Source organism: Heptranchias perlo, chromosome 9 (assembly GCF_035084215.1).
Source record: "Heptranchias perlo isolate sHepPer1 chromosome 9, sHepPer1.hap1, whole genome shotgun sequence".
NCBI lineage: Eukaryota > Metazoa > Chordata > Chondrichthyes > Hexanchiformes > Hexanchidae > Heptranchias > Heptranchias perlo.
The window spans coordinates 45,148,302-45,169,505 of record NC_090333.1 but is presented as its reverse complement, the minus strand read 5'-3'; the positions used below and the strand labels follow the sequence as shown (position 1 = coordinate 45,169,505).

The 21,204-nt window shown below is 42.1% G+C and overlaps 1 protein-coding gene across 1 annotated transcript in view; it reads right to left on the bottom strand.

Annotated features, from left to right (window-relative positions):
* Positions 1–469: 469 nt before the first annotated feature.
* Positions 470–21,204, bottom strand: part of scp2a (sterol carrier protein 2a) — a 101,153-nt gene continuing 80,418 nt past the window's right edge. The window contains exons 14-16 of the mRNA XM_067990309.1: positions 9,643–9,772; positions 3,740–3,819; positions 470–1,094 (exon numbers count right to left, since the gene is read on the bottom strand). Coding sequence (XP_067846410.1) covers positions 999–1,094; positions 3,740–3,819; positions 9,643–9,772 — 306 coding nt within the window. The 3' untranslated portion in view covers positions 470–998. The remainder of the gene's footprint in view (positions 1,095–3,739; positions 3,820–9,642; positions 9,773–21,204) is intronic.

Below are 21,204 nucleotides of genomic sequence, written 5' to 3'. Positions count from 1 at the left end.
CACACAGTCCACTAAGTAGATTGTCCAGAAATGTCTAAAATATAGCAATCAGGTACACAAAAAGAGTTGTGACGAAAGGTCATCGACCTGAAACGTTAACTCTGTTTCTTTCTCCACAGTTGCTGCCTGACTTGCTGAGTATTTCCACATTTTCTGTTTTTATTTCTAATTTCCAGATCCGCAGTATTTTGCTTTGATACAAAGTTTCTTTTTTTAAAAAGCCCATTTTTTCCCACTTACCTCTATGCGTTTAACCCAGATGCATTCATTACTACAATTATTTAGGTTTTTAAAATTTCCATCAGCTGCAAAATAAAGCTCAGAACCAAAGCCATGATGCCACCTCGCTCTGTTCCTATCTTGGTTTGTTTTTGAACATGGCAAATAGTGGTAATCCCAGGTGCCATAATTGGCACTCCTATAGTGTCACAAAGTGAATCCAAAAAGAAAATAGTCAGCCATTCACAAAAAGAGATAAAGCAGGATTTATTTTCATTCTTTTACTAAGCATGCTACAACACCTAGCATACAAATCCTGAAAAGTTATTAAGGAATTGCAAAAGTGATAATTCCAGGAACCCGCTAGTAAGGCAAGTTTAAAAAGTTTATCATGTTTAGTGTAAATTAAAGTCAGACAGCTGTATCCATCTTCGAGAATCTAACATACAACTGTTGTACTCATTCAATGCAGATGTATAGCTGGTAATAAAGCATTTTACAAAATATATTCAAGGTTACATTTATATCATTTTCAGAAATGCGCTGAATCAGTTAGAATAGAACTAATTGCATTTTGTTGAAAGTCAAATCTGCTCAGCAAGATACCAGTGTTACAAACTTCAAGTGCAATTAGAAAGTGTTGTACATTATTCCAGATTGTTTCAGACATGAAGATAGCAGCTCCTAACCTTCTCTCTGGCAACCTGCCACTCAGATGTCATGTGACCAGAGGCTGGCACTCTGTCTAGATAGTTGTAAAAATCACTTGGGGTGAATCTTCACAGTTTGGCTTTGCCAGGCTGAAGCTGTAGATTTTGAAGTTTCATGGCCATGCCCATATTACCAGCAATTTTCAGTTTTCCCTGAAAGAAGGCCTAGATAGAAAAATAATGGTATTTTTGAATAAGTATTCGTCACTGTTAAATGTGGTAGCGCATTGCAATGAAACACTTACAGTTTTTTTTAAAAACAGAGTGCATCTAATCTATGTGCTCTCAATTTAGGGAGAGAATAGGTAAGATACAAAGTAATGCTCAACAATTTCCTTAACCCCAACCTTAGCTCCAGGACAGCAGATCCTAATGCATCAGAGCGTTATTTCCATTTTTCACCTCAACCGTCCTCGTGGTCTCACTGAATGAGATTACCCACTTTGGTGCAACTGTAGACAGTTTTGAGCTGTGGGTGCACACTCACTAGGAACTGTGTTGACACTGTTCAAATTCATTTCACACAAGAACCCTGCAACCTGCAGAGTGAGAGAAGCCTTTCATCCTGTCAGTATGGGCTGGATTTCAAGTTGGTTTCTAACTTGAGGTAAAAAGGCACTGTGTGCTAACCTAGTGTGCCTTCCTTTTAAATTTAGATTTAACAACACAGGATTGTGCAAATATACAACTCAGTTTAATATATCTCCAGGAATAATCCAATCATCGTAACTTTGTATTATTTTGTTAAGAATGGAGTCAGTGACAGTGGTTACTGCTGACTGTAAATGTAGGTTCCAGATGAAGTATGTTTGTGTAATTTCAACTTAGTTCTGAGTGGGTGCAGCATAAAACTGTCCACTTGAAAGATTCAGATGAATACTGTAAGGAAAATGTTAAAGCACATGGGAAAAACTTAGAAATGGGATTAGAGTAAATAGCTCCAATGTGGTACTCGCACAATGGGGCAAATGGCCTCCTTTTGGGCACAGTTTCATATGATTTCCAAAGTCTCACTCATAGGTGACAACAATGGCTGGTATGGGCATCAATGTGTCACACTGGTGCAAAAGAGACGCTTTTGAGGATGGGACTAAGGTCCCATCCCAATCGCCTCCTTTGAAGGCTGTAGAGCCAGAGTTTATAACCCATTTTAGAATTCAGTCCTCTGGCAGTAAGGATCATCTTCGTGGCCATTCTCTGCACTGCTTCTCGGGCTTGGATGTTTCCCTGGTGCCTTGGTGACCACAGCTGAATGCAGTACTCAAGCTGGGGTCTGACCAGAGAACTACTCAGCATGACAACCTCAGACATGCACTCTATTAATCTGGCAATAACTTGGGCATGGAGTCTACAAAAACTCCCAGATCTCTCTCAGCCTATCCACTAGCTAGTTCAATGTCATGTATTGAATAAGTATACCCCTCATTTTTTTCACTCAATGCTGACCTGTATTGTGGGACCTTGCTGCATGCAAAGTGGTTGCTATATTAGCCTACTTAACAAGTGACTACACTTCAAAAGCACTTTATTGGCTGTGAAACCTCTTGGGATGCCCAAAAACTGAAAGTTGCTATATAAATGCAAGTTGTTTCTTTTTCCTTTCTCCTGTCCAGGTCTTTCTGTAGTTCCTTGGCTTCAGTACATCAGACACAACTGCTCTCTCCCTATCACCCCCACTCCCAGTTTAGTATTATCTGCAATTTGACTAATTTGCATTGTTTTTCAAATCCAAATTTATGTAAATTAAAAACAGTAGCGGTCTTAGTACAAATCCCTCAGGCACTCCACTCAGCCCGACAGGTCTCAGTACTGCACTGGAGTGTCAGCCTTGATTATGTGCTCAAGTCTCTGGAGTGGGATTTGAACCCACAGTCTCATGACTGAGGCGAGAGTGTTACCACTGTGCCACCAGCTGACAACATATAGTGCTTTTCATGTCCATAGGGCATCCCAAAGTGATTCACAACCAATGAATTACTTTTGAAGTGTAGTCACTATTGTTATGTAGGCTAATTTGGCAGCCAATTTGCACACAGCATGGTCCCACAAACAGCAAGTGAGGTTAGTGGCTAGTTAATTTGTTGTGCTGATATTGGCTGAGGAAGGAATTTGACCAGGACATGGGAAGAAAAAGTGACAAAATTGGCAAGAGTAATTATTTAAAATCTTTTATTGATATTATTGTTATATACTTCCTTAAGTCATGGTACATTTCAGTTCACATGCAAATGTATATAGCAAAGATGTCTCAGTACGCTGCACTGGGCACCGACAGAGCTGAGGTCGTTCCTTGGCAGGAGCTCAGGTCGAGTAGGGAGTGGATGAGGACTGCATTTAGATGAAGTTTGGAGTTTGGGCAGCACGGGGTCCTTTTTTTGGGGGCGGGGGGCAGATGGTACTTGTTCTTGTTTTCCTTCAGTTGGGAGAGGAGGGGCTCTTCACTAAAGTTTATCAATAATAGAAAAATATTCTAGCGTGTTTCTAGTCACTTCAAGCGAGCTTATTGGGTTTGCATCTGAACTAAAGCAATACAAAGTAAACTTAATGGAATTTTTTTTCCCAGCAAAGTGCATCATCATGTGTGTTTGGGGAGAGTTTGATGCCATGTCTGTATTTTATTTCCATTATTCATTTTGTTACAACAGGTGTTAAAAGCAACATTCTGGAATGCAGGAAAAGAGGCATTTAGCCAAACAGTCTGCAATTTGAAAAGTAAGCAGTCCATTTAATAAATTCAGCCTTCTGTTCAACATCAGAAGATTTCCAAAATTAAATTAATTTTTGAATATTTTTATATAGAAACTACTCACAGTCTGGGGATTCATCTTGCCAGTCATCAAAGCTAACAAATCATCATCAGACATGGTTATGGTGCAGTCAGCTTTCTTCTCTGAATGCAGACACAAAAAAAAGTTAAGCTTTCTTGAAGGAAAATCTATTTACAACACTCTAATCAAAATAAAACAAGCTTTGAACCAATTCACTATACATTTCTCTTAAAGGGGAAACACCTCCCCTGAATTGTCATAACTATAGACAGTAATATCTATACATGCGCACCCAGTATCAGCAGTTCCACAGATTGTATGCAGAGTAAAATTCCTTCTACTGTGCTCCAACTCAGAGAAAACATTTAGACATTAAGAGCAACCTTGAAACAGTGCAACATTTTTCCAATTCCCACACTAATCATTCTGTGGCCTCTCTGTGAGTCTACCAATTACTGCCAGATTTAGGAGGCAGTTTTTTTTTTACTGTGGGCACACTAGTAACTGAATTGTGACCACCCAAACTCAGTTTATATGGGACTTTTGGAGCCAGTAGAGACTTCACCTCATCAGTCTGGGCAAGATTTGAACCCAGGTTCTAGAATTGATAGACCAGTGTCCAACCTACTCACCAACTCAGTCCTCCTTTATCCCTATGTGTTACTCCTTTAAACTGCTGGTCAGAACTGTCCTCTATACAGGCATTTTTGTCTCCAGTGAAGTCATACAGTATCAAAGTTTAAGTCTTTTCACCTGCATTTGCCACAACTTTATCTTCCTTTGAACAAATTGCCGTCTCAGCATTACAAGTTTTATGGTACATTTTTGGTTTTGTAAAACACTTTCTATCATAATGTCATTTTGTCTTCCTTCTATTCCATTTATGATTTCTTTCTCTCTGGTCACCAAACTCATAGCAGCAGAATTTTAGGCACTCAGCCACAGCCCCTATAACTGAGAGTGGGATGTCAGTATGATTCCAAATAGTGGGGGGAAAAAAAACAGATGAAGCCCCTTTTATATTTGAGTGTTAAACAGTGGCTTTCAGTGTCAGACTAAACCCTTTGTTTCAGGTTGCCTTGGGAGCTGTACAAAAAGCACATCATAGCAAAAGTGCTTTATAAAGTATGGGGTGACCTCTTTCCAGCATTTTAACACCCGTTAATAGGCTATTAAACGCGTTAGTTGCCTTTTTGTAAAATTCAGTGAATTTGAACTCTTCAACTCTATTGAAGAGTTCAGATCCAAGGCTTAGTGTCAGCCTTGGCTCAGTCGGTAGCACTCTTGCCTTACAGTAAAAATGTCACAAGTTCAAGTCCGACTCCAGGACTTGAGCACATTATCTAAGCTGACACTTCAATGGAGTGCTGCACTGTTAGAAGTTCCGTCTTTTGGACGAGACATTAAATTGAGGTGCCGTCTGCTGTCTTAGGTAGATGTAAAACTGAAAGGCTCTACATCAGTGAAAGTTCTTTTCTGTTCTTATTTCTTCGCCCCTCTATTTTCCTGAGCATGTCCTGACTTTTCCTCATCAGTCCTATAAACGGGGGCTTCTCTAGTGTGATCGTGCCAATTATGACTATTCATTCAGTTTTGAACCAGACCATAGAACTACAAAAGCTTACAGCACAGAAGGAAGCCACTTGGCCCATCATGCCTGTGCTGGCACTTTGTTAGAGAAATCCAAAACTAATCCCACTGCTCTACTCTCCCTATATCTTTCTCTGCTTCAATAGTTTATCTGCTCTTCCCTTAAAAGAAGCAATGGTCTCTGCCTCAAATACTCACTGTGGCAAAACTTTTCATGCTGTGCTCCATGAAAAGAGTCCCAGTATCTCAAGCCTTTTCTCAGAACTATAGTTTCTCATACTTGGTATCATCCTAGCGAATTTTGATAACCAAAATCGCTGGTTTTTGACTGCTGCCTTCAAAATAAAATGCTGTGCGTATGTGTAAGCAAACCCATTGTGTGTTTATTTGTGATCTCATTTTGGAAATATAAAAAGGAGACCCATTTCACATAAGCACAACAGGGTTTTTTTTTTTAAATGCTCCAGCCCCAGTTTAAAGCCTCACTCTGGTTTTGGATTGAGCAAAGGTTAGAAACTCTAATTAAGTGTAATACCTGAAATGTTAACCTATTCATCTCTTTCAGATACTGACCAACATGTAATGCATTTCCAGCATGTTCTGTTTTTGTTTTCTATGGTGTATCAGTTAATAAAAAAGCCAGGTATGCATGAGGCTAATATATCACACTGTATGCCGTATAACCAGCAGTCTGGGCTGGATTTAAACCCAGAGAGAAAGGACAGTATGCTAGCCTACTATGCCACTCAATCCCACTATTGAACATTTTGTAAATTTCTTATGTTCTTACAAAATTAAAGGAATTGGTGTGCAACCAGCTTTTTAAAAAAAGAAACTCTCAGCATTCTCAACAAAAAACTAACACAATTAATCTTTTGTGATTCAGCATTAAGTCTTAAAAGGTATACGGCCTTTTTCCAGCAATATGTGTGTTATAGTTGCCAGTAAGTAGCTTGTGGAATTCTCCCGTCTCTTGTCTGTCAATAAAAACACAGCATGTACAAAGCACAGCAGCAGTTTCCTGTAGTCCCAATTTCCAAAGACACAATAGCTTTACGGTAAAGGCCTGAGGTCCTGTATCAAATTCTAACCACTGCAAGCAGATTCAAACCTCTGCCAGAATGAGGCCTGTAAACACAAGCCCTCCAACACCAAACTGTGCAGTAAAACAAGCACTACTAGGTTATATTATGATCAGGCTGAATGTCACTACTTTTTCACAGCAATTAAAAGAGTTAGCAATAAAAGCTTTACATAACTACCTCACAGTTAACAATTACCTTGTTACTGATATATTCGTAGAATACTTCACTGTTTTTAATATTTTTTTGAGATTTCCTCCTTATACTCTCTCCTTGTTTTCCTTTTCTCTTGCTTAACCTCCTTATTTTCTTGTTTTCTCTCTTATTTTTAAATTATACCTATAGATCTCATATGCCTTCTTCAATTTTAGTTTTTTCTAATCTCTATTTATCCATGGCATTCTGAAACTTGTAGTCTCCCTTTTTTAAAATGGAATATTTATTCTGCAACTTCGCAATCTCCTTTTTAAGAATATCTGCAAGATAGTGTCATTGTTACAAATTTGAGTCTGCCTTGGATACCTTCTCGGGTTGCTCCCCTCCCCTAACAAGATCCCATGTCCCTCATGGTCCTGTAGTTGATGACAATGTCCAATATCTACGCAAATAATAGCGTAACTCAAGGGTGTAACTACACGTTCCCCCTTACACAAACCAACTGGAAATCTTGTTCATAGCACATGCCCACATGTGCTTCTTCAATCTTTCTGAAGGTGGACAAAGAAAACACAGTAAAATAAGACCTGATATGGTTACTTCACAGGAAGTGAACATACAGAACAATAGTTTCAACTGGACTCACTCGATTCAATCAGTACAACTTATCTTCATGTAAAAATATAAAAATAAAGAGGGCACAGTCCTAATAGTCCTCCGACATGTCTAATCTTAAGTTTTTGTAGCTTTCGGTTTGAAAACCTGACTACCAAAATGTGGGTCTGTGTGTATTTCTTTCCTGTCTCCATAGGTTGCGGTTTGGGTTCCACCAAGCCGACTCGGCTCCAGACCTCATTACAGTCTTGGTCCAAACATGGACACAAGAACTGAATTCCAGAAGTGAGGCGAGAGCGACTGCCCTTGAGATCATGGTAGTATTAGACTGAGAGTGGCACCAAGGAGCCCTCGTAAAATTGAAGTCAATGGGAATCAGGGGGAAAACTCTTCAGTGGCTGGAGTCATACCTAGCACAAAGTATGACGGTAGTGGTTGTTGGAGGCCAAAGATCTCAGCTCCAAAATATTGCTGCAGGAGTTCCCCAGGGCAGCGTTCTAGGCCTAACTAACTTTTGCTGCTTCATTAACGACCTTCCCTCAATCACAAGGTCAGAATTGGGGATGTTCACTGATGATTGCAGTGTTCAGCTCCATTCGCAATTCCTCAGACAATGAAGCAGTCTATGCCCACATGCAGCAAGACCTGGACAATATCCAGGTTTGGGCTGATTAGTGTAAAGTAACATTGGCGCCACACAGGTGTCAGGCAATGGCCATCTTCAATAACAGCAAGCCTACCCTCCCCTTGACGTTCAATGGCACTACCATTGCCTAGGCCTCCACCATCAACATCCTGGGAATCATCATTGACCAGATACTCAAATGGACCAGCGACAAATAACGTGGCTACTACAGCAGGTCAGAGGCTTGGTTATCTGCGACGACTGGTTCATCTCCTAACTCCCCAAAGCCTCTCCAGCGTCAAAAAGGATAGAATACTCTTCAATTGCCTGGATGGCTGTAGCTGTAACAACACAAGCAGCTCAACACCAAGTGGACTGCTTTATCCTGGATGATCGGTACCTCATCCACCAGCCTAAACATCCATCCTATGTTTCTTTATTTTCAAACCTGTGTGAATTTACTTTGTATTAAAACACAACAACTGGCCTCCCATCGGCTGGCCTGCTAGCAAGTGGTCTGTCGGAATCAGATGCAACTCTTTTTCAAATTCATTCTGGGGAAAATTGGTCCAAAAAAAATCTCAAAACATTAGTCACCAATAGGTGGAGGTATTTATATTACTAATGAAAGAACACAGTCTTTTTTATTGGCCCAGCTGCCTTTCTAGTGGTTTCAATAGGACCTACTTCTTTATAGCTCCCGTTTTTGCGATTTTAAAAATCCAGTAAAAACCCAAAGACAAACCTATGTATGTGGTAGCATGCAATGTGCATCTCTAATATGCTGGCTTTCTTTCACTCACAAAATTCCAAATGGTTTGAAATGTAAAGTGGCAAATGGAGGCAGAATGCTCAAAGGAGCATAAGAGTGAGAGCTAAGGTGACTGTATCTCTGAAGAGAGCTTGCGTGCTACAGCTGGGTAACAAATGCTGTCACCATGCTGAGGGAGAATCTTAAAGTAAAAGAAACAATTGGAAATTATACAAATAGCCACACTACAAGTAATAATGGGCATTTTTACTATACCGTTTTAAAAAAAAATTCTGCCTCAGCTTAGTGACCTTTATATGCTGCTCTTCCCTACTTACATTTGTCAGGTGCAGGTATCCATAGTCCGTTGGGCTCCAATATGAAATATGGAAACTTGATTGTGTTAGGAGTGACAACATATGGGACAAGCTCCATGTGTTCAGCTTGCTGCAAAAGGAGGTCTCAATTTGATGTCAGATTTATAGACCCACATTAATTGCAAAAGTATTGTTGTGCTGTCGTACATTTTATATTTAATATGATGTCACTCGGTGCGTCCATGGAGGGAAAGATATATCTTTCACTGAATAAAATATTTGAAAAGGTGAAGGAAAATCAAAAGTATTGAAATGCCTGATTCAAACTCTCCATGTTTGATCAGATTTTTAAAGAAATGGAATTGCTGAATTGTTCCATAATCCTAAATATGATTACGTCTGCTTTAACTGAAATCTCCAGTCATCAGTCATCCCTTATGCTCTTCTTGTAACTTATTCTTTCCAAGGAGCTCAAAACTGTGGAATGCTGCTGGTTAGAGGAATTTGGGAGCAGAACTCTCCTGCTAGGATATTAAGTTCTGCTTCAATTACTTCAATGGGAATATTATGATTTAGACAGCAATCATCATTCACGGGAACACGGTTACAGAATTTTATAACTTCACAATATATGGGAGCGCCACATAGAATGTTCTCATGCCTCCTCTAACAACCAGTAATAAGTTTATAAATTACAGAAATAAAGGTTGTTGTTCGACACCAGTATGCAGGTGCTTCGCTTTATATCAATAAGGATTAAGAGGCAAAAACCAACACTTTTATTTGTCACAGAAGAAAATTCATGGTACCAGAATTGAAGTCCACAGATCCTTTTCCATTCTTGACATCCACTACCCATAATCCTTCTTTGCCGCCAGGGCCATCTTTGACTTTAAAAGCAAACACTCCTCCAATCTTCTTCACAAAGTTCTCTCCTTCCTGGAAAAAAAGGTACAGGAAAATCATAAGACTCTCTTAATATTAATATGATTCATCTTAGTCAGGTAGTTCTAGTGGTAATATATCAAGTCAGTCTAAAACTTAAGTACTATACACATATCTGCAGTGGCTCTTATTATATTTTTCTCACACTCCTGTACAGGATTAAAGATAAAGCTCTAATGGCTGATCCTTCCTTCACCTTTAGCCTTCATCCTCTGCACTCTCCCTCTCCATCGCAACCGTTCTTATTTATTTTTATTCCATCGAAATCACGATGCTCACTAATCCTCTGCTGCAATGGTTTATTCTTGTCCTGCTAAGCTGCAAATATATTGTCCTACATACTCTTTCTCCTCTTTGCATCTTCACAATGTTGAAATCAAGATTTGTCACTTGTCACTTTTATAAACTTATTCTCTCCAAGGAACTCAAAATTGTGAAATTCCTTGGTCTTCAAGGAGCTAAAATTGTGAAATTCCTTGGTCTTCTTTTCCTTCTACAGGCTTTTAAAATGCAAAATCAAAATACTGCAGATGCTGGAAATCTGAAATAAAAACAGAAAATGCTGGAAATACTCAGCAAGTCGGGCAGCATCTGTGGAGAAAGAAACAGAGTTAATGTTTCAGGTCGGTGACAACAACCTGAAATGTTAACTGTGTTTCTTTCTCCACAGATGCTGCCCGACTTGCTGAGTATTTCCAGCATTTTCTGTTTTTATTTTAAAATGCAAGCTTGACATCAACCAATCACAACTTCTTGATGTACTCAAATACTGCTTTTAATTCTGATGGCGTCTTGTACAATGTTAGTCCATCACACAAGTTTCTTGGTTTTAAAAACTAATATTTGCAGTGCTTAGGGTTAAAACTCAGCTTCAATACACATTTGAACTTGGTTACTGCCTTTGGGTGGGTTTCACCATTTCTCGTATGTAGAAGCGCAAACTTGAAAATCAAGGACACAAGTTCCAATAATTGGGAACAAATAGCAAACTCAGAGGGCCTGATTTTAGCAGGGATGCGGGTTCTCGGCGGATGGGCAAGCGGGCGCGTTAGTAATGCGCCCGGTGAAATTAGCGGGTTTCCCGCGCGATCGTAGCAGGCAACCCACTAATTGGATTCACTTACCTGCTCCTCCGGGTTCCCCGCTGCTGATCTGCGCGTCGGGCGGGCTGCGCATGCGCAGTAAGATCTGTCAGCTGGAGGCGCTCTATTTAAAGGGGCAGTCCTCCACTGACAAATGCTGCAACCAATAGCAAAGATGACTGCATGGAGCAGCCCAGGGGGAAGGATGCTCCCAGTTTAATGATGCCTCACCCCAGGTATCAATACATGGGGTGAGGAGGAGAGGGAGGACAGTGATCTTCCACCCGGCGGGCGGGAGGAAGCGGCCCGCCTCCGCCACCAGGAAGGCCTGGCTGTTACTTATATTGAATTTCAGAACAACTCACATCACACATTATATTGGCACCACTACTGCCATGTCTTCGCGAATCCTGTCCGGTTTGTGCAATAATGCCCGCTCCTGGGTATCACTGAGGACCCACCACTGATGCCACCCATTGTGTCACTGCAGAGTGGGTGTAGGTGTATTTGCAGGGCTCTTCTGCGCAGACGACTGAGAGACGTCGGCGATGTCCCCAGTTGCACCCTGGAAGGCTGTGGAGGAGAAGTTTGGGAGGGCAGTGGTGACTTTGACAGCGACAGGTAGGAAGATGGTGCACGGGCCACCCAGGAGCAGCTCGGCATGAAAGAGGCTGCAGATGTCCACGGCTACATGTCGAGTGACTCTGAGCCTCAGTATGCACTGCTGCTCAGAGAGGTCCAGGAGGCTGAGCCTCGGTCTGTGGAACCTGTGGCGAGGGTAGTGCCCTCTGCGACGCATCTCTCTCTGCGGTAGCCCTCCCTCCTGCTGTACAGGTGGATGTGTCACAGCACTCTGTTGTGGAGCTCCACGTGTCAGAGGTGGACGGCGTGGATGGCGAGGCTGGAGATACTGTTCGCCCTCCGAGAAGGTCATGACTGCAACTACGGCGGCCCCCATCCGGAAGATGTACATCTGAGGGGGTCCGCAAGGTAGGTACATGTCTCTGGACCCCGGGGTACGTGTGCAGGTTGGTGACTTTGACCGTCAGGAGGAGGGTGGTGGAGGCCAAACTTTGTCCCAATTGACAGAGTGGCCTCCTGCAATGGGTGAGGGTCTCTCACCCCCCGCCCCCCTCAAATGGACCTTTGCAGCTGCCACAGGCTGACAGCTGCAACACGTCCATTCGATCTGGGAGTGTTTCCCCCAGTGTGGGAAACAGTCCCATGTTGATCAAAAATCACACACAGTCCCTTAATCAGGTCAGTTAATGACCTGAAATACCAAACTAAATATTGTCAAGTGGCATTCCGCTGGCTTTAATTGCCTGCGGGATTCCCACCAGCGGGGGCTGCGCGCGCACGTCAGCGGGGAACCCGGAAGTGGGCAGGATCGAGGCGCGATCCGGTCCCGCTCCTGGATTTCGTGATTTTCGGGGCCCCCCCGCCGATAGCGGGTGCTAAAATCGAGCCCAGAGACTCTTTATTTTACTAGGCTTAGTACCATGGATGTTCAAACAACCAAATATAGGAACATAGGAACAGGAGTAGGCCATTTAGCCCCTCAGTGTTTGCCATTCAGTGAGTTCATGGCTGATCTATGACTTAACTCCATATACCTAGCTTAGCCCCATATCCCTTAATATCTTTGGTTAACAAAAATCTATCAATCTCAGATTTAAAGTTAACAACTGAGCTAGCATCAACTGCTATTTGCGGAAGAGAGTTCCAAACTTCTACCACCTTTTCCAGGTAGAAGTGTTTAATACTTCACTCCTGAAAGTCCTGGCTCTAATTTTTAGGCTATGTCCCCAGTCGTAGACTCCCCAACCAGCGGAAATAGTTTCTCTCTATCTACCCTATCAGTTCCACATAATATCTTGAAATCTTCCATCAAATCACCCCTTGATCTTCTAAATTCCAGGGAGTACAACCCTAGTTTGTGTAATCTCTCCTCGTAATTTAACCCTTGGAGTCCAGGTATCATCCTAGTAAATCTACGCTGCACTCCCTCCAAGGCCAATATTTCATTCCTACGGTACGGTGCCCAGAACTGAACACACTACTCCAGATGTGGTCTAACCAGGGCTTTGTATAGCTGTAGCATAACTTCTACCTCCTTAAACTGGACAAGTGTGGATTAATTAAGGAAAGCCAGCACGGATTTGTTAAAGGCAAATTGTGTTTAACTAATTTGATTGAGTTTTTTTTTAATGAGATGGCAGATACAAAAGGCTAAAGACGGAGGAAGCCCTAGAGGAGTACAAAAAGTGCAGGGGGATACTTAAAAAAGAAATTAGGAGATCAAGGAGGGGCCATGAAAAAACACTGGCGAGCAAAATAAAGGAAAATCCTAAGATGTTTTATAAGTATATTAAGGGTAAGAGGATAACTAGGGAAAAAATAGGGCCCATTAGGGACAAAAATGGCAATGTGTGTGTGGAGCCGGCAGATGTAGGAGGGGTTCTAAATGAATTTTTTGCATCTGTTTTCACTATGGAGAAGGACGATGTAGACATAGAAATACGGCAGGGAGACTGTGATATACTCGAACATATTAACATCGAGCAGGAGGAGGTATTGGCGGTTTTAGCAGGCCTAAAAATGGATAAATCCCCAGGCCCGGACGAAATGTATCCCAGGCTACTGTGTGAGGCAAAGGAGGAGATTGCGGGGGCTCTAACACATATATTCAGAACCTCTCTGGCCACAGGGGATGTGCCAGAGGACTGGAGAACCGCTAATGTAGTACCATTATTCAAGAAGGGGAGTAGGGAAAAACCGGGGAACTACAGGCCAGTGAGCCTAACATCAGTGGTAGGAAAATTATTGGAAAAAATTCTGAAGGACAAAATTAGTCTCCACTTGGAGAAGCAAGGATTAATCAGGGATAGTCAACATGGCTTTGTCAAGGGAAGATCATGTCTGACTAATTTGATTGAATTTTTTGAGGGGGTGACGAGGCGTGTGGATGAGGGTAACGCAGTGGATGTGGTATACATGGATTTCAGTAAGGCCTTCGATAAAGTCCCCCACAGGAGACTGGTCAAGAAGGTACGAGCCCATGGAATCCAGGGTGCCTTGGCACTTTGGATACAAAACTGGCTTAGTGGCAGAAGGCAGAGGGTGATGGTCGAAGGTTGTTTTTGTGACTGGAAGCCTGTGGCCAGTGGGGTACCACAGGGATCGGTGCTGGGTCCCTTGCTGTTTGTGGTCTACATTAATGACTTGGATATGAATGTAAAAGGTATGATCAGTAAGTTCGCTGATGATACAAAAATTGGTAGGGTGGTAAATAGCGAGGAGGATAGCCTCAGTCTGCAGGACGATATAGATGGGTTGGTCAGATGGGCGGAACAGTGGCAAATGGAATTTAACCCGGAAAAGTGCGAGGTGATGCACTTTGGAGGGACTAACAAGGCAAGGGAATACACAATGAATGGGAGGACCCTAGGCAAGACAGAGGGATCTTGGTGTGCAAGTTCACAGATCCCTGAAGGCGGCGGAACAGGTAGATAAGGTGGTAAAGAAGGCATATGGGATACTTGCCTTTATTAGCCGAGGCATAGAATATAAGAGCAAGGAGGTTATGATGGAGCTGTATAAAACACTGGTTAGGCCACAGCTGGAGTACTGTGTGCAGTTCTGGTCGCCACACTACAGGAAGGATGTGATCGCTTTGGAGAGGGTGCAGAGGAGATTCACCAGGATGTTACCAGGGCTGGAGCGCTTCAGCTATGAAGAGAGACTGGGAAGATTGGGTTTGTTTTCCTTGGAGCAGAGGAGGCTGAGGGGGGACATGATTGAGGTGTACAAAATTATGAGGGGCACAGATAGGATGGATACTAAGGAGCTTTTTCCCTTCGTTGAGGGTTCTATAACAAGGGGACATAGATTCAAGGTAAAAGGTGGGAGGTTTAGAGGGGATTTGAGAAAGAACTTTTTCACCCAGAGGGTGGTTGGAGTCTGGAACTCACTGCCTGAAAGGGTTGTGGAGGCAGGAACCCTCACAACATTCAAGAAGCATTTGGATGAGCACTTGAAATGCCATAGCATACAAGGCTACGGACCAAATGCTGGAATATGGGATTAGAGTAGACAGGGCTTGATGGCCGGCGCGGACACGATGGGCCAAAGGGCCTCTATCCGTGCCGTATAACTCTATGAGAGGGTCGATGAGGACAATGCAGTTGATGCGGTGTATATGGACTTTCAAAAGGCGTTTGATAAAGTGCCGCATAATAGGCTTGTCATCAAAGTTGAAGCCCATGGAATAAAAGGGGCAGTGGCAGCATGGATACAAAACCGGCTAAGTAACAGGAAACAGAGAGTAGTGGTGAGCAGTTGTTTTTTGGGCTGGAGGGAGGTATAAAGTGGTGTTCCCCAGGGGTCAGTATTAGGACCATTGCTTTTCTTGATATATATTAATGACTTGGACTTGGATATACAGGGCACGATTTCAAAATTTGCAGATGACAAAACTTGGAAGGGTAGTGAACAGTAAGGAGGATAGTGATGGACTACAAGAGGACATAGACAGGCTGGTGGAATGGGCAGACACATGGCAGATGAAATTTAATGCAGAAAAGTGTGAAGTGATACATTTTGGTAGGATGAACGAGGAGAGGCAATATAAACTAAAGGGTACAAGGGGTGCAGGAACAGAGAGATTTGGGGGCACATGTGCATAAATTGTTGAAGGTGGCAGGGCAGGTTGAGAAAGCTGTTAAGCATAAGGGATCCTGGGCTTTATAAATAGAGGCATAGAGTACAAAAGCAAGGAGGTTATGATGAACCTTTATAAAACACTGGTTTGGCCACAACTGGAGTATTGTGTCCAGTTCTGGGCACCGCACTTTAGGAAGGATGTGAAGGCCTTAGAGAGGGTGCAAAAGAGATTTACTAGAATGATTCCAGGATGGGGGGCTTCAGTTACACGGATGGACTGGAGAAGCTGGGGTTCTCCTTAGAGCAGACAAGGTTGAGAAGAGATTTGATAGAGGTATTCAAAATCACGAAGGGTCTAGACAGAGTAGATAGAGAGAAACTGTTCCCATTGGGGGAAGGGTCAAGAACCAGAGGACATGGATTTAAGGTGATTGGCCAAAGAACCAAAGGTGACATGAGGAAAAACTTCTTTACACAGCGAGTGGTTATGATCTGCCTGAGGGGGTGGTGGAGGCAGATTCAATCGTGGCTTTCAAAAGGGAACTGGATAAGTACTTGAAGGGAAAAAATTTGCAGGGCTACAGGGATAGGGCAGGGGACCAGCTGGTTTGCTCTTGCATAGAGCCAGCATGGAATTGAAGGGCTGAATGGCCTCCTTCTGTACTGTAACCATTCTATGATTCTATATTCTAGTCCTCTCGATATAAAGGCCAGCATTCCATTAGCCTTCTTGATTATTTTCTGTATCTGCCCATGACATTTTAATGATCTATGTTCATGGACTCTTCAGTCTCTTTGGGCCTCCACTGTTTCGAGCTTTTCACCATTTAGAAACTACTCTGATCTATCCTTTTTAGGTCCAAAGTGGATGACCTCACACTTGCCCTACAATGAAATCCAAGATAATTTCTCACTATTATACCAATTTCATCCTTTATTAACAGAGCTACCCCACCATCTTTACCTTGGTTGTAATCTTCCAGAATTCACTAGATTCTGGAAAGGTCCCTATCCAAGAAGGGAGTGAGACAGAAAGCAGGTAACTATAGACCAGTTAGCCTAACATCTGTCATTGGGAAAATGCTAGAATCCATTATTAAGGAAGTAGTAGCAGGATATTTGGAGACTCATAATACAATCAAGGAGAGTCAATGTTTTTTTATGAAGGGGAAATCATGTCTGACAAATTTATTAGAGTTCTTTGAAGAAATAACGGGCAGGGCGGATCAAGGGAAACCAATGGATGCAGTATATTTGGATTTCCAAAAAGGCATTCGATAAGATGCCACATAAAAGATTACTGCACAAGAGCTCATGGTGTTGGGGGTAATATACTGGCATGGATAGAGGACTGGCTAACTAACAGAAAACAAAGAGTTGGGATAAAAGGGTCATTTTCAAAATGGCAATCTGTAACTAGTGCGGTGCCGCAGGGCTCAGTGCTGGGGCCTCAACTATTTACAATATATATATCAATGACTTGGATGAAGGAACAGAGTGTCTTGTGGCCAAATTTGCTGATGGTACAAAGATAGGTGGAAAAGCAAGTTGCAATGAGGACACAAAGTGTCTGTAAAGGGATAGTGACAGATTAAGCGAATGGGCAAAAATTTGGCAGATGGAATATAATGTGGAAAAATGTGAAGTCATCCACTTTGGGAGGAAAAATAAAAAAGCAAAATATTATTTGAATGGAGAAAAACTACAAAATGCTGCGGTACAGAGGGATTTGGGTGTCCTCGTACATGAAAAACACAAAAAGTCAACATACAGGTGCAGCAGGTAATCTGGAAGGCAAACGGAATATTGGCCTTTGTTTCTAGGGGGATGGAGTATAAAAGCAGGGAAGTCATGCTACAACTGTACAGGGTGCTGGTGAGACCACACCTGGAGTACTGCATACAGTTCTGGTGTCCTTATTTAAGGAAGGACATACTTGCATTGGAGGCAGTTCAGAGAAGGTTCACTAGGTTGATTCAGTGTATGGAAGGGTTGTCTTATGAGGAAAGATTGAACAGGTTGGGTCTATACTCAGAAGAATGAGAGGAGATCTTATTGAAACATACAAGATTCTGAGGGGACTCGATAGGGTAGATGCTGAGAGGATGTTACCCCTCATGGGGGAATCTAAAACTAGGGGTCGCCCATTTAAGATGGAAATGAGGAGGAATTTCTTCTCCCAGAGGGTCGTGAATCTTTGGAATTCTTTACCCCAAAAAGCTGCGGAGGCTGAGTCATTGAATACATTCAAAGCTGAGTTAGACAAATTTCTGATCAGCAAGGGAATTAAAGGATATGGGGAAAGGGCGGGAAAGTGGAGTTGAGGTAAAAATCAGATCAGCCATGATCTCATTAAATGGTGGAACAGGCTCGAGGGGCCGAATGGCCTACTCCTGCTCCTATGTCTTATGGTCTTATTTGCCACAGTTTTGCCCATTCACTATATCTATATAGTCTATATCAACTATATCATCTATATCAACTATATCAATCTATTACTATATCTCTATAATTTTATGCTTCCATCTACAAGGTTTACAATGCTGCTATCTCTCTGTCAGCGACAAACTTGAATATGTGGCTCTCTATCCCGTCCTCTAAGTCGTTAATTAATTCAGTGAATAGTTGAGGTCCCAACACATATCCCTGTGGGACACCATTAGTCACATCCTGCCAATTTGAGTACCTGCCCATTATCCCTACTTTCTGTCTCCTGCCACTCAGCCAATTTCCTAACCAGGTCAATAATTTGCCCTCAATTCCATGAGCATCAACTTTAGCTAACAGTCTCATATGGGGAACTTTATTGAATGCCTTCTGGAAGTCCAAATAAACAATATCCATAGACATTCCCCTGTCCACTACTTTAGTCACCTCTTCAAAAAATTCAATCAAGTTTGTCAGGCGTGAAGTACCCTTTACAAATCCATGCTGGCTCTCCCTGATCAGCTGAAAATTTTCCAAGGTATTCAGTCACTCTATCCTTAATTATAGACTCTAGTAATTTCCTGACAACAGATGTTGTGGGGAACTGGTCTATAATTGCGTGGTTTCCCTCTCTCACCTTACTTAAATAGCAGAGTGACGTGCAATTTTCCAATGAAAAAGGAACGGTTCCTGAATAGAGAGAACTTTGGAAGATTATAGTTAGGGCTTTTGCAAAGAGTTCAATGCAGTATAATGGTTTTCACAATTTGAACTGTGAAGGATGTACAAGGGAAAAAAGGCCACATTAATATATTAGGCAATTAAAACAAAAAATAAAATCTAACCAAGTTTACCAGGGAGGGGGAATTACAGGGTTAAAAAAGCCCTGTGCTATTTTAAGCATTCCAACTCAGAGAGCAATACAAAAATATAGTATTTCTGCCCGTCCCCCCACCCCAGACATTTGACAACAGAGGTACTACAGCATAAGACTCCTCATCCAGGTCTTGTTCTGCAAGTCTCCACAAGTCACTTCTCTCCATTCACTAGCAGCTGCAACTCAACCCAATGCCACCTATGGCATTCTCCAAGTGCTCTTTTTATATAGTGGACTAACTCAGTGCACAAAGGTCTAGCAGGTCTCTGATCTAGGCCCAGCTGCAGCAATTGCACAGCTTCCCACTAGCAGGCCTGCTAGCAAGTGTTGCGTTGAAATTGGCTGCAACTCACAAGCAGCCGGGTAAGAAATATTATGCCTCTGTTACCAAAGATGTTGAGCAAAACAAAGCGTACAAGTTTGAATTCTTAAAAGACAACATTAGGGAGTTCCAGTGCATCTGTCACCCTTTGTTCAGTTGTGATTTGTTTATGTTTTATACAAGTTTTAAAAAAAATATACAAAAAGCAAGCCAGTTATTTCCTGTTGGCTTTTCCACCTTTGAGATAACCTCACCCCTCTCCAAGGAAAGGAGCCAAGCAATTGCCAACCTCGAGGAACTTCCAACAGCAAATTTAATTAGACTGACTAATCTTAAAATGTGTCTGTTTAGTCCACTTTCCCATTGGGAGTACCTGATTAGTGTACTTATAGGGACAAGCCAGACCATCATCACCAGAGATATGGACAGCAATCACAACTGAGATATGCCATTCCTTGCCTTACCCACTGGACAATGATTGAGCATCCTTTTGGGGTGAGGGAAAGACAGGTGAAGAGTGACAGAAGAAGAAACTAGCCAGGGGTAAACAATCCACACACTAGTGCTCTACTTGGCTATAATAAAGTGGCACACATCGGCAACAGCATAGAATTCTACACCAAGATTGTCAACATTTTTCCAACAGGCATGAAAGTGCAAAATAGTACCATCTGAAAAGAACTTCTTTCAAAAGGTCCGTCAAGTAGAGGAAAATGTAACTGGGGATTTTCAAACTGTAGCAGGCTCATAAATTAAAACAAATGTTTAATGCAGAGGGGTTTAGTTGAAAGAACTGTAAATTGTTACAATGTGGTAAACGTCAAAAATCAAAGCACTGCTTTAACTACACAGGCTTCTTCTGTGAGGCATCGAGGAACACACTGCTCAATTCATGCTGGTTCGTAACCAGCATCGCACGGATATTAGACTGTTTACTCTAAAAGGAAGAAAGGACCAGAACCGCAGGCAGGTTATTTAACATCCGGCTGAAACTGGCAATAAAATGTAAATTTATAGTTCCATTCAGTGGTCATCTTGGTGTATGGTTCCCCAATATAAAATATTGTGTAGTATTTACTACAACCCTGAGTTCAAATTTAAAAACTCCCGGGGTGGGTGGAGATTCAAGTTGCACTATGAAACATCGACATCAGTTTAATAATGGCAGCATGTAAACATAAGCTCATGGCAGGTGCTAGTACTGTAACCCAATACATAACGTAATAATTTATGGACTTGGGTAAATACAAATAGTGGGAGATTATATTCAATGTTATTCAGAGCTAACAAATATTGTGGAAGACACAGCAGGAGGCAAAATTTCTAAGTTTTTCAACAAATGGGTGCGATGCCTGTGTTACTGAACTAACAAATTGTGATAATGGATATTTTTGAAACATGATTTCTGAAAATCCCTTTTTGTTGGTGGTAATTAAAAACTACAACACATATTCCATAATGATATCTAAACAGTTCTCAAACAGTTAACGAGTCACTTAGCCAGTCGAAATGTCAGAAAATCCAGATCTGGAGTGCATGGTTGTAGCACCGAATGTCTCAACAGAAGAGAAAAAAAATCAGGTTTAAGTGACCAAGCACAAAGCCACCAGCATAGACACGATTATCCGTATAATCTTCCACTGTGCTGTAAATTCTGATTCTGTTAGTTATGATGGACTCTAACAGAAAGAAGTGAAAACATTTTTAGTAGGGAAGATGATCCAGTTAAGTTTCTGGTCAGTGGTGACCACCAGGATGTTGATGGTGGGGGATTTGGCGATGGTAATGCCGTTGAATGTCAAGGGGAGGTGGTTTGATTCTCGCTTGTTGGAGATGGTCATTGCCTGGCACTTATCTGGCGCAAATGTTATTTGCCACTTATCAGCCCAAGCCTGGATGTTGTCCAGGTCTTGCTGCATGCGGGCACGGACTGCTTCATTATTGCTGGGTGGCAGCATAGTCAACTGGCAAACTGCAGGAGACAATGAAGGTATGTTGACTGCATCGGTGATGAATTCTCATGGACTTACATCACTGCCAGAGGTGTACTTTG